This window comes from Carassius gibelio, chromosome B24, assembly GCF_023724105.1.
Source record: "Carassius gibelio isolate Cgi1373 ecotype wild population from Czech Republic chromosome B24, carGib1.2-hapl.c, whole genome shotgun sequence".
Classification (NCBI taxonomy): domain Eukaryota; kingdom Metazoa; phylum Chordata; class Actinopteri; order Cypriniformes; family Cyprinidae; genus Carassius; species Carassius gibelio.
Window position 1 is genome coordinate 906,539 of NC_068419.1, and position 13,060 is coordinate 919,598.

The 13,060-nt window shown below is 41.6% G+C and overlaps 1 protein-coding gene across 1 annotated transcript; it reads right to left on the reverse strand.

The window, feature by feature from the left end:
• Positions 1–1,420: 1,420 nt before the first annotated feature.
• LOC128012982 (transmembrane protein 200C-like) lies at positions 1,421–8,808 on the reverse strand. The gene is made up of 2 exons (XM_052595640.1): positions 8,241–8,808; positions 1,421–2,963 (listed from the first exon to the last, which is right to left on the reverse strand). The coding sequence occupies exon 2, from the start codon at positions 2,940–2,942 to the stop codon at positions 1,491–1,493; it is 1,452 nt and encodes a 483-aa protein (XP_052451600.1). The 5' UTR covers positions 2,943–2,963; positions 8,241–8,808; the 3' UTR covers positions 1,421–1,490.
• Between the last annotated feature and the right edge of the window lie 4,252 nt (positions 8,809–13,060).

Consider the following 13,060-nt stretch of genomic DNA (forward strand, 5'->3'; position numbering starts at 1 on the left):
ACACAAACATAAACATTTCCCACACAAGCAGGGAACCTTTAGAATGAGATATTGCTATCAAGACATTTTCTAAAAATAACCGATGATTTGGTTAAAAAAGTAGATGACAGTATAAAACATGCTGCTCAGACAGCAAACAGCCACAAATAATCTACTACTGGAAGTGTAAAGATCTAGTGAGCATAGCTGTGCTATCATGCTGAAAGTCTCTTCGTTCCCGTCAGGATTCTGCTTGTAGTTCCTTGAGAAACCGTGTTAAAGACTGAGAACACAGTGACAGTGTTTCAGTCAGCGGTTCGATTAGGGATGCACGATATTATCAGAACGTTACCGGAATCTGAGAAAATAAACATCAGACGAATTTGAAAAAATAACCAGTCAAAGGTTTTTGCACAGTGAGATTTTTTATGTTTTTAAAGAAGTCTCTTCTGCTCACCAAGCCTGCATTTATTTGATCCAAAATACAGCAAAAACAGTAAAAATGTGAAATACTTTTACAATTTAGAATAACTGCTTTCTATTTGAATATAGTTTAAACTGTAATTTATTCCTGTTATTTCAGAGCTGTATTTTCAGCATCATTCCTCCAGTCTTCAGTGTCACATGATCTTCAGAAATCAGAATAATATGATGATTTACTGCTCAAGAAACATTTCTGATTATCATCAGTGTTGAACACAGCAGAGTATAATTTTTTTCTCAGTTTTCTTTGATGAATAGAAAGTTCAGAAAAATAATTAGAAAAATTATGTCTTTATCATTAACTGTGATCAATTTAATGCATCCTTGTGAAATAAAATAATTTCTATTCTTTTTCTATCTTTGGATCTTTCTATTCATCAAAGAATCCTGAAAACAAAATTTACTCAACTGTTTTTAATATTATATTTTAATTCTGGAGGAATGATGCTGAAAAAACAGCTGCACATCACAGAAATAAATCACACTTTAACACAAATTCACACAGAAAACAGATGATTTACACTAGAATAATATTTCACAATATTTTCTGTATTTTGGATGAAATAAATTCAGCCTTGGTGAGCAGAAGTCTTCTTAAAAATAAATTACTGTTTAAAAACATTTGACTGGTCATGTACTTGTAATAAAAAGAAAGTAAAATACACAAATATCATTAAGATACTTGAGTTTCTTAATAAATGAAGCTATTTTATGTGAATAAATCACAAGTCTGTTTTGATTTAAAGGTCAGAAGCTATTTCTGACATGAATAAAAATCACAAACATGACACTAATAAATTAAATTATTCTTCATTAACGTCAAATATGTTTCTGCGTATGGATTGTTAAAATTAAATACAAGGAGCTCTAAAATATATTTTTTTTGTATTACTTCAAAACTATCCAAAGATAAAATAATTTGTTGATAATTTCCACACAGGAAAGACAGAAATATATGGGCAGAAATCTAACATCGTGCATCCCTAGTTCAGACTGCGATCTGAAGACCATCACTGTGTGTCAGACAGTTAAACTTCTGCTCTCTCCGTGTCCACATCTTCTAGAGTGGTGTCCGACTGGGAAACCATTAGGAGTTTCTGTTTCTTTGAATACTGTCTGATCGTGGTACACTCCTGGTCCTTTTCCCAAACCTCAGCGGAGCTCTCTCGACTGAGCGTGGCGTTGTCTGTGGACTCGAAGGATTCGCCGCCAAGGCCTTCAAGTTTGGTGTAGCCTCCGCTGCTGAGTCCCTCCAGCCGAGGACAGCTGAGCCGTCTCGATCGCACCACTGGAGGACTGGACGGACAGATGTCCAGATCCATACACCTGGAGAGGTCAGACAGAGCGCTCAAGGACAGGTGAGATCCGGTGGCCTTGCGACTCGGAGAACTGGACAAGAGCAGCTGAACCTGGGAACCCTGCAGAGAGACGCGAGGAGCTCCTTGTAAACTCCCACCGCTCCTGTAAACCTCCACCGAATCCGGCGCGAGCTTGGGATGAGGTTCCACTTTGGCCTTCGTGGTGGTCCGAGACGCTTCCAAATCCTCCAAACGCCTGCAAACGGCCTCGGCGTCCAGGAACTCTCGCTTGGCCTCTCCGGTTTTATCCGAACCCCTTCTCTCTGAAGCTCCTCGGTGGTTGAGCTTCATCATTGGAAGCGTGAAAGCGTTGACCGAAGAGCTCCTGGTTTCCCATCGGTTCTGATCTCGATAGATGCTGTAGACGGTGTCCGTAAAGCTCTGTCTTTCCAAAGACGAGACTTGTGGGATGGTGGTAGACGGTCGCCGGGATGGGATCATGCTAGACGATCCCTTATGAGGGGAACCGTTCGGTTTGGTGTCTTTCGCTTGGCAGAAGTTCATGAATCCGTTGAGCGGCGCCGACTCCTTGCTCCGCAGACTATGAATGTCAATCACCGTTGAGTAGATGTCTCTGAGGTTAATGATTTTAGTCTTTTTGTCTCTGTTTTCATGAAGTACTGCATTGCCACAGATGAATAGGAAGATCCCGATGCCCATGATTAAAGGTCCGAACACCTTCATCTTGTCTGAGTACAGGTATCTGTTGATAAATGCAGTGAACGCTCCCAGTTTAGGTGGATCCAGCTCAGCAGTCCCATTAGAGCTCCTGAAGTCTTGATCTAGGAGATCCCAAGGCGGTCTGCCGGTCACATTGAGTGATCCTCGGCTCTCGTAAGTCCTCGGAGAGTCCTGTGTGGTCATCAGTCCTGGGTACAGTGGACTCTCTTTGGGCCAGTAGCCCAACACAGCCATGGCCACTCCAACCAGAAGCACCAGGATCCCCACAGCAGCGACCAGTCCAGACACAGAGCACAGCTTCAGCTTTCCTTTCACCACCACCACCTCATTCTTCCTCTTTTTCTTCTCTTTCCTCTTGCGCTTGTTCTCGGCTCGGTTCTTGGCGCGGAGCGAGTCCTGTCTCCTGGCAGATATCCGCAGCAGACCCCCTGTGGCGATCATGATGCTGCTCAATTAATCATCCTGAGAAGATACAGAGAATATGAGAACATTAGTGTGTGCTGGGAACACCACGGGATCTAGACATTTACATTCAGGCCTTTAGAAGACGCTTTTATCCAAAGCAACTTACAAATGAGAAGCAATCAAAAGAACAAAAATATGCAAATGAGGGTTTAGCCGAACGCAGTACACACAGCAAGGGTTTTTACTTTTGTTTTATTTAACATACAGATTAACAATGTAGATAAAAAAGTAACACTGACAAAAAACATATACATATCAAATGTATGCTACACAGCATGTACAAACCATAACACACTAGCATTAAAAAAGAGGTATTTAAAATAAATTAATAAATAAAGGAATAATACATTTATTCATCTAGCTTGATCAAGTGACACTAATAAATTACACTTTAACACAGATCCACTCAGAAAACAGGTGTTCTAAACTATAATATTTTCACAATATAAATAAAAAAAAAGAAGAGACTTCTGAGCTGTTACCAGAATAATCCCAACACTGATGTGTATACACACAAGCACGCACGCACACACAGACACACACACACACACACACACACACACACAAACACACACACACACCCTCACTCACACACACACTCACACACACACACACACACACACACACACACTCACACACACACACACACACACACACACACACACACACAAGCACGCACAGACACACACACACACGTACACACACACACACACACACACACACACACACTCACACACACACACACACACACAAACAAACACACACACACTCACACACACACACACACACACACTCACACACACACACACACACACACACACACACACACACACACACACACTCACACACACACACTCTCACACACACACACACACTCACACACACACACACGCTCACGCACGCACACGCACACGCACACACACACACACGCTCACGCACGCACACACACACTCACACACACACACACACACACACACACAAGCACGCACAGACACACACACACACGTACACACACACACACACACACACACACACACTCACACACACACACACACACAAACAAACACACACACACTCACACACACACACACACACACACACACACACACACACTCACACACACACTCACACACACACACACACACTCACACACACACACACACTCACACACACACACACACACACACACACACACACACACACACACACACACACACACTCACACACACACACTCTCACACACACACACACACACTCACACACACACACACGCTCACGCACGCACACACACACTCACACACACACACACACACACACACACACGCTGTGCTCCTATTGGTTCTTCATTAGCTGGATGTCCCATGATCTGATGGAAGTTCTCTAGTCTCTGGAAGGCTGTGAATGAGAGACTGACTCTGAGAGGAGCGAGACGCTTGTGAACAGCAGATGGACGGTGTGTGTTAATGCAGCACACACACACAGCAGAGATCAGCGACACACACGAGTGTAAGAAGAACAGAAGCAGTGTGAGACAGAGACAGATGACAGGATTCACACAGCAACATGAAAAGCATCTGTTCGATGATTTGACATAAAAGCTGATGAAACTGCAGGAAAACATCTTGTTTGTTTAGTTCATATACGATACGAGCTGAACTTTAACTTGATCACTGCCTTCTGTTCCACACGTGATAATACCAAAGATGATCAAACACATCCATTAAATACATATGTGACCCTGGAACACAAAACCAGTCATAAGGGCCTTGTTTTCTTTTTGGAAATTGAGATTCATACATCATCTGAAAGCTACACTAGTTTAAAATCTGGAATCTGAGGGAGCAAAAAAAAAAAAAAAAATATTGAGAAAATCATCTTTAAAGTTGTTCAGATGAAGATCTTAGCAATGCATATTACTAATCAAACATTAAGTTCTGATATATTTACAGTAGGAGATTTACTAAATATCTTCATGAACATGATCTTTACTTAATATCCTAATGATTTTTGTGATAAAAGAGAAATGTATAATTGTGACTCATACAGTGTATTGTTGTGTATTTCTCCAAATATCCGTCTGAGACACTGATGACTCTTCTGTGCTGCAGGACACTGGTGTAAAACAATGTTTGCATGCTGTGGACAGACTGAAAGCTGCTGTGGTTTCTTCTACTGTTAATCATCTCTTAATGCTGTTATTCTCTCTGTCTGACAATTCTCTTGACTTTGAGCTGACTTCAAAAACTCTGTCGACATTTTTCTTATTTTGTATGTTTGGTTCAGTTTTTGTACAGTATTTGCCGTCATATTTCACAGTATTGTCTCATTTTCTAGTATAAATCTCTAAAAAAAGAAAATCATTTTTGCAGTGTAGTGTCTGTCAGAAAGCACTGATCTTAGTGCTTCATGTTCAAGCCAATAACAATGAATTAAAGCTTTTAAATCATATGATTCTTAGTGGGATCTGAGCAGTTTGATGAACCATGCCATCTTTGAATATGCATGAATGAGATTTGAGAGCCGTGAAGTTTCATTCGATGAAATGTTGTTCTGAAGAAACTCCCAAAGATTCAGATGCGTTGCAGTCTTTCTCAAGGGTCTGAACCCAAACAGAGCCTTATTAGACACTCGGACACAGACAGAGGACTGATTTAACACGATTGATTTAACATGAATCAGCAGATACGACCTCTGATGATGACCTCCAGTGCTTCATAAACCTCCTGACAGTGAATAAACGTGTGTTCTCGTCACTCATGAATCTTTCAGCAGTAAACCGAATGATCAACTGACTTTCACACAGATATGATTCTAGAAAACCTGATTTATCTCTGAATGCAGAGACAGTGGATCTCTTGAACGCCGCGTGAATGACAGTGCAGTTTTATTATCCTTGACTCAATCACATCACTGAAAAGCATTGAGAGAAATCTTTATTTCCCTCCTGTCAGCTGTTAAGTGTGTACAGAGGATCATTCAAGCTTTATTACACACTGCTGCTCAATCTGTGAAACTGCACTGCTTCTCTTAAAGGAGTAGTTCAGAAATGTTGTCACCTTCAGTTCATCTGAGATCAGGATGAGTGTGTGTCTTCATCAGGTTTGTAGAAATCTAGCACTGCATCAGAAGATGCTCTGCAGTGAATGGGTGCCGTCAGAACGAGAGTCAAACACATAGAGTCTATAATCATAATAACACTTCCTCCAGTGAAGAAGTGCATCTGCTGTTGTCTCTCACAGATTAGTTTAGATCTGTTTAAACGCTGCTTGATCTGTGCAGATTTCTCTCCTGATTCAGACCAGAACACTTTTTCACTGGAGGAAGTGTTATTCTGGATTATAGACTCTATGTGTTTGAGTTAAAATCATCTTAATGCTGGATGTGTTTCAGGTTTTGTCTTCTCCAGATGTTCACTGATGGACTGTGGATTATTGTGATGTTTTTATCAGACTCTCATTCTGACGGCACCCATTCACTGCAGAGCATCCATTGATGAGACACTGATGCAGTGCTACATTTCTACAAACCTGATGAAGACACAAACTCCTCCTGATCTGGGATGAGCGCATTTTAACTATTCCTTCACAACAAACCTGCAAATAGTGCAAAACCACAAACTGTTGTTTAACTTTACATGCAGCTAAATGTTCTTCACTAATGTCTCATTCTGCTTCACTACTAACACACCGCTCTTTCACTTCTAACACAATCCACAGGTGTTAGAAAACACACCGCTTTTAAAGACAGCTGCCATATTTGTGCCTTGGCTCTGCTTCTATATTTCCACAGAGATTTAGAGATCTGATGAATTCCTGCGAGCGTCTGGCAACGGAGGACTCCAGGTTTAATCAAATCAAGCTGAAAACGCTCCATCGGTCCAGACAAACGGATGACCGCGAGATCAAAGGTGTGTGTGGATCCTCCCACATCAAAGCAAACCCAGAAACGAGCGGCGCATCAGAGACACACACATCAACACACATCTCAAACACGGCCGAGAAGGATTCATGGATCACAATGACCTTTAATGTTCATTTCTGAAGGACTGGACGGAGAGCAGCGGGGGACAATAAACACGTCATGAGGACACAACACCAGATGACAGACTGCCAGCATGAGTTTGGCTGTAAAACATCATCCAGGTCACTGTAATCGTGATAAATGTTCCCGCCGTTACATCCTGACCCTGACCACAGTAAATAAGGATCTGGTCTCCAACATGAAATCTGGAAGCTGCTTTAACTCGAGTCCTGTTTTCAAACCCTTTAAGGTATAATATTTTTTCAGCCATCTGCAGGTTTCTAATGTAAAAGCACAAAGATGTGGTTTCATGCATGCAGTTAATGCACGAGAGTGTCTTCATCATTCCAGCTGTGAGAGATCGTCATCTTGAACAGATTCTCATGTGTTTCGCTGCATGCGTTAATGAGCTCTGACAAACATCTCATGAATTATTGCACTGGTTTTAAACAAGATCTTACTTGACCAAGCGCAGTAGAAACGTGATGCAACAACCTCTGCAGAAAACACTGTTCTTATTCAGATGCCTGCTTCTCATCCAGCACAGAGCGGTGTGCAGTACACTGAAGATCTTCAAGGTGTTGTGATAATCTGCATCGCTTCCCTGAGACACATTTACAGCTTTCATCATATTTTACAGAGATGCACGAGTCCTCAGCATCTTGATCCTGGAGGATCTCTAAATCACAGAAGAACACAACCCAACCTTACATGCATCGATCACATCTGACCCGAGAGCCTCCTTCTAAACCCGAAACAGTCAGGTTCACCCAAGCCTGTCCTTCAGATCAACACTAGTCTGTGATGAATGAGATCTACAGTCATAAACCCTAATGCTCATATTTGACACTTCTATCATCTCAATACAGACTTCAGGAGCATAAATAGAGTTTAGCTGAATAAAACCTGCAGTGAGTGTCAATACAATGGTGATTGTGGAACTGAGCTGCTCTGAAAGCAAGTGCTGTGAGGTTTTTTTTGACGAAGCAGTTAAACAAAACAAGGAATCCTCATCGTTTAAAACGAGCTGTCTCTCCAGATGAACGTCAAACTGAACACAAACCGGAGAATCGGTGAGGTTTACGCGTGAAAACAACGCGCGTGACAGACATTCGGTACATATAACGAACGATAAAACACACAACACACTGAGACAGACACGCATTCATCTATCGATCGCTTTATAGATCCATCCCTCGATAAATCATACATCTACACGGGGAAGGAACGTGCGAGGAGGAAACCATCGCTTACCGTGAAACACGACTAACAGATTCGCGCTCGGGCAACGACACGCAAACTTTCTCTCTTCACGAGACCGCATTCTGCGCGTTTAGTCCGTTAATTCGAGTCAGGGATCTGTCCGCGCGCCGGTTCCCCGCTCCAGAGCTCCGCTCCGCTCCGGTTCGGTTCGGGTTCCGCTGTTACTGCGGATGATGTTACGCCGCTTCTCCGGTGTTGTTGCTATGATACCGCAGACCGAATCCGGTGCAAGCTGCAGGATTCGAAGAACTGCTTTCTAAACGGTTTAACCCGATGAGCGACGGCGTTCGTGACGCGTCACGCGCGCGTCAAACCCGCTCAGAGACGCGCGCGCGTTGCCCTGCGTTCACTACCTGCGGCTCTTTGTTGTGCTGGTCAGAAACAGACACGAACACCCTCCACGCGCTCGGAACATGCTCGTGAGCAGAGGAACATGCACCACAGACGAGTGTCAGAATGAAATAATAATGCCATGTCAATATCTTCATCACGGATCTGCTGGGTTCTCTGAACTTCACACATATCAAGCTGTTAACAGTTTGTAAGAACGGTTCGTTCCCCAGTCAGACGAACATTATGGGCATCTACAGTTAATCATTTGCAAGGTTTTGAAATTTGAAGTTTAAAAACTGTCAGATGAAAACAAAATCATTATAAAACACAAATGTAATTTTTTTTACTATACTTATCCAAAATACATGCATTTCAAATATATTTTAGTATATTTGTTTTTCACTAGGGGTGGCACCATTGTACTTTCAGATTTATACAAAATACACATTGTACTGAACCCATTTCATGTTTTCTGGCTTTGACACTATCCTGGTGCTTCAGAGAACATCAAACATGTCCAAAACATCACTGTAGCAGATGCTCTTCCTGCACTAGAGGAAGAATAAATGACCTGCCAGAAGAACTATCTTAATGCATGATGAACAGTTGATCAGCTCATTAAACTCAAGTGGTAAACTGAAGTGAAGCGTAGATCAAATCAATACCATTACTGTATATCAGGGGTGGTTCTAGGGTGAATGGAGATCCGGGGCTTAACCCAGAAAAATCCATGTAGGCTATGTGACTTTTTTATTTTAATAAATCAGAAAGATTTACCTTGTTTAAAATATACAAAAACAATAAAAACAAAAACAAATTTAAAACATTTTATTTAAAGTATTGAGGAAAATACATTTGCTTTATGCAAACAAAAATTAAGAATTGCAAAACAAATGAAACAGCGCGAAAGCAATGATTTTGCAATACATATTTTCCATGGTCATATCTATTAATTTATTTGCAACGCTGCTTTTATTTTGCGTGTCAGTCTAGTTTGAGCTTGCGAAGCCATTTTTCCTTTGCGCTTCACTTTCTGCACGTCTCTCTTTGTGGCACTGTTTTGACGTGGGGGCGGAGTCAATGGACGGGGGCGTGTACAACATGCCTCCATGGAAGTGACGTCATAGGCCCGAGACGCAGCTCACTGATCCAGGTGCTGTCATGATGAGCAGAGATTTCGAGTGGATCGTTTATTTTTATTCAGTAGCATTAAAACATTAATGTTTTCGTTTTATTTACTTTATTAACAAATGTATATGTATTAGCAGCGTTTGCTCAATTTAAAGAAGTTGTTAACATGAACATCTGCTGTTTATTTCTCTCGATGTGCACACTTTTAATTATTGGGATCGCAAATCATTTGAGTCAGTTCGGGAGCTCGGAGCGGGATCGCGAATCCTTTGAGTCAATTTGGGGATCGCGAATCATTTAAGTCAGTTCGGGAGTTCGTAGCGGGATCGCGAATCATTTGAGTCAGTTTGGGAGTTCGTAGCGGGATCGCGAATCACTTGAGTCAGTTTGGGGTCGCAAATCATTTGAGTCAGTTCGGGAGTTCGTAGCGGGATCGCGAATCATTTGAGTCAATTTGGGGATCGCGAATCATTTGAGTCAGTTCGGGAGTTCGTAGCGGGATCGCGAATCATTTGAATCAGTTCGGAAGTTCGGAGCGGTGTGTGTGTCCTAAAGACTGTGCTCCGCAACCGTTAACTGTTAGATGTTCAAAATGTAACGTTAAATCAGACACAATTTAAAACCGAAAAAGAAATATAATAAGATTAAAAGTTACAGATACCTGAAGCTGTTGTATCTTGGCGTTCAAGTGTTTTGGCTGGGGGGGGGGGGTTTACTTCCTTTTTTGAAGAAGAAGATGATGAATTTTGCAATATCCATTTTAATTTTCAAATAAATTGATCTAGTAAAATACTACACGCCAAGAAACCGCCTGCTCATTTCATTGGCTGGATCGTACAGATGCTCATCGATGGTTGGCCAGTTTACATGTCAGTCAGAAGCACTAGACTCAGTGGGCGGTTTTCGTCGGGTGTGAATGACAACGTGTAACTTACTTAGGTAAATTTACAGACACTGTGGACGTGAGAGTCGAGAGATATTTATTTATTTCTTTATTTAAATTCTAATATAAATTACTTTATTGGGCATGAAAACTCATTGATGGCATGGTAGTAATAAAAACATTCGGCCTGAAAACATTCGGGGCTCCAGCCCCCTTAGCCCACCCATAACGCCCCCCCTGCTGTATATGATCAATATCATTCCAGATATCAACTCAAAGATCAATAAGTTGCTCCCTCAGATGAAGTAAGTCTCGTTACTTGTGATGTTTCTCCTGCACACCGCTGGAGAGTAGTGTTACTGTAACATCTGGAACTCTTTTCACCATCAAAGGCCTGCACTTGTGAACAGCAGCATGATTAATTGCTAACGCTCCACTTTATCTGTAACAATCACCTAAAGTGCTTCCTGTAGAGGCTGAGCACAGGATGAAGATGAAACGCTGCAAACGAACACGGCTCGGGCCTCAGAGAGACGCTCATTAAGACAAACTTCCGAGGCCTTTGAAGATCCTGCATCTCGCCTCAAGACACGATCAAGAGCTGAAGAGGATTCCCACAGACCTGCACCATCACACTCTCCCAGAATCCTCCAGAGGCCTTCAGCTAACCACTCACATGGAGAACAGCATCCAGGAAGTGCTGCAGGCATCAGAGCGGGGCTAGTTGTCACAGACTCTAGCAGTGCTTTTGTTCGATGATTTGTGACTCTGCAGCACAAAACCAGTCAGAAATAGAGATGTATGCATCGTCTGAAGCTGAATAAATCATCTCTCCATTGATGTGTGGTTTGTTCGGAGAAGACAATATCTGTCTGAGATACAACTATGTGAGAATCTGGAATCTGAGGGAGCAAAAAAATCTAAATATTGAGAAAAATCATCTTTAAAGTTGTTCAGATGAAGTTCTTAGCAATGCATATTACTAATCAAACCATTAAGTTTTGATATATTTACTGAAGGAGATTTAATAAATATCTTCATGAACATGATCTTTACTTCATATACTAATGATTTTTGTCATAAAAGAGAAATGTATAATTGTGACTCACACAATGTATTGTTGTCTATTTCTACAAATATACGTCTGTGACACTGATGACTGCTTCTGTGCTGCAGGGACACATTTATCTAATTAAAAATTAGGATAATATTGTGAATTCTGTCTCCAATATCACTATACTTTCTAATAGTTGAACACAGTAAAACCACACCGAGTTTTATTACACAGACAGTAAGTGTGTATTATAATACAGTGATGAACCACAAACCAACTCCGTGTCTTCCTCAGATCGACTCACATCTTCATCGTGGAGCTCAGGGGTCATGACGGATGCACCTCGGAGGACACGGTCCATCACAGAATCTCAGTAGATTGACTGAAACAATGTGTGATTCAGAGAAGATATTTATGCAGCTGTATCTCTCACACACTGATGATTCATTCACACTTACAGACTTAAACAGCTCCATGATTCCCTCTTACTGAACATCTTTTAAAGATTATTTAAAGCTTTTAAAGTTTTCTTAGAATAGTTCAGCCAAAAACAACAATGGGTTGATAAAAATACCCATGCACTGTTTATCAGAGAGTGTGTGTCTTCATCAGGTTTGGAGAAATCTAGCTCTGCATCAGTGTCTCATCAATGGATGCTCTGCAGTGAATGGGTGCCGTCAGAATGAGAGTCAAACACATAGAGTCTATAATCATAATAACACTTCCTCCAGTGATAAACTTCATCATCTGCTGTTGTCTCTCACAGATTAGTTTAGATCTGTTTAAACGCTGCTTGATCTGTGCAGATTTCTCTCCTGATTCAGACCAGAACACTGTTTCACTGGAGGAAGTGTTATTCTGGATTATAGACTCTATGTGTTTGAGTTAAAATCTTCTTAATGCTGGATGTGTTTCAGGTTTTGTCTTCTCCAGATGTTCACTGATGGACTGGAGTGCTGTGGATTATTGGGATGTTTTTATCAGACTCTCATTCTGACGGCACCCATTCACTGCAGAGCATCCATTGATGAGACACTGATGCAGTGCTACATTTCTCCAGACCTGATGAAGAAACAAACTCATCCTGATCTGGGATGGCCATTTATGATCAGCTACTCCTTTATCAGCTTCACCAGTGATAAATTACACTATAAGAACTGAGATTGAGATGAACTGCTCCAGGTCCAGATTCTCCTGCTTTGTTCTGCTTGAGCTGACCTCTATTAATAAACACGGATGAATCAATGTGTTCCTTCACTAATGCTGCTGCAGTCCTACAGAAAGACAGAGGAGATGTGCGTCTGCTGTGGAGAAAGACAGACTACATTTCGTGTGTCCTGATCTCTCACAGTAAACTATGATCATCCAGTGATGATAAACCCAACACATCAAATATGAAGCTCACAGCTC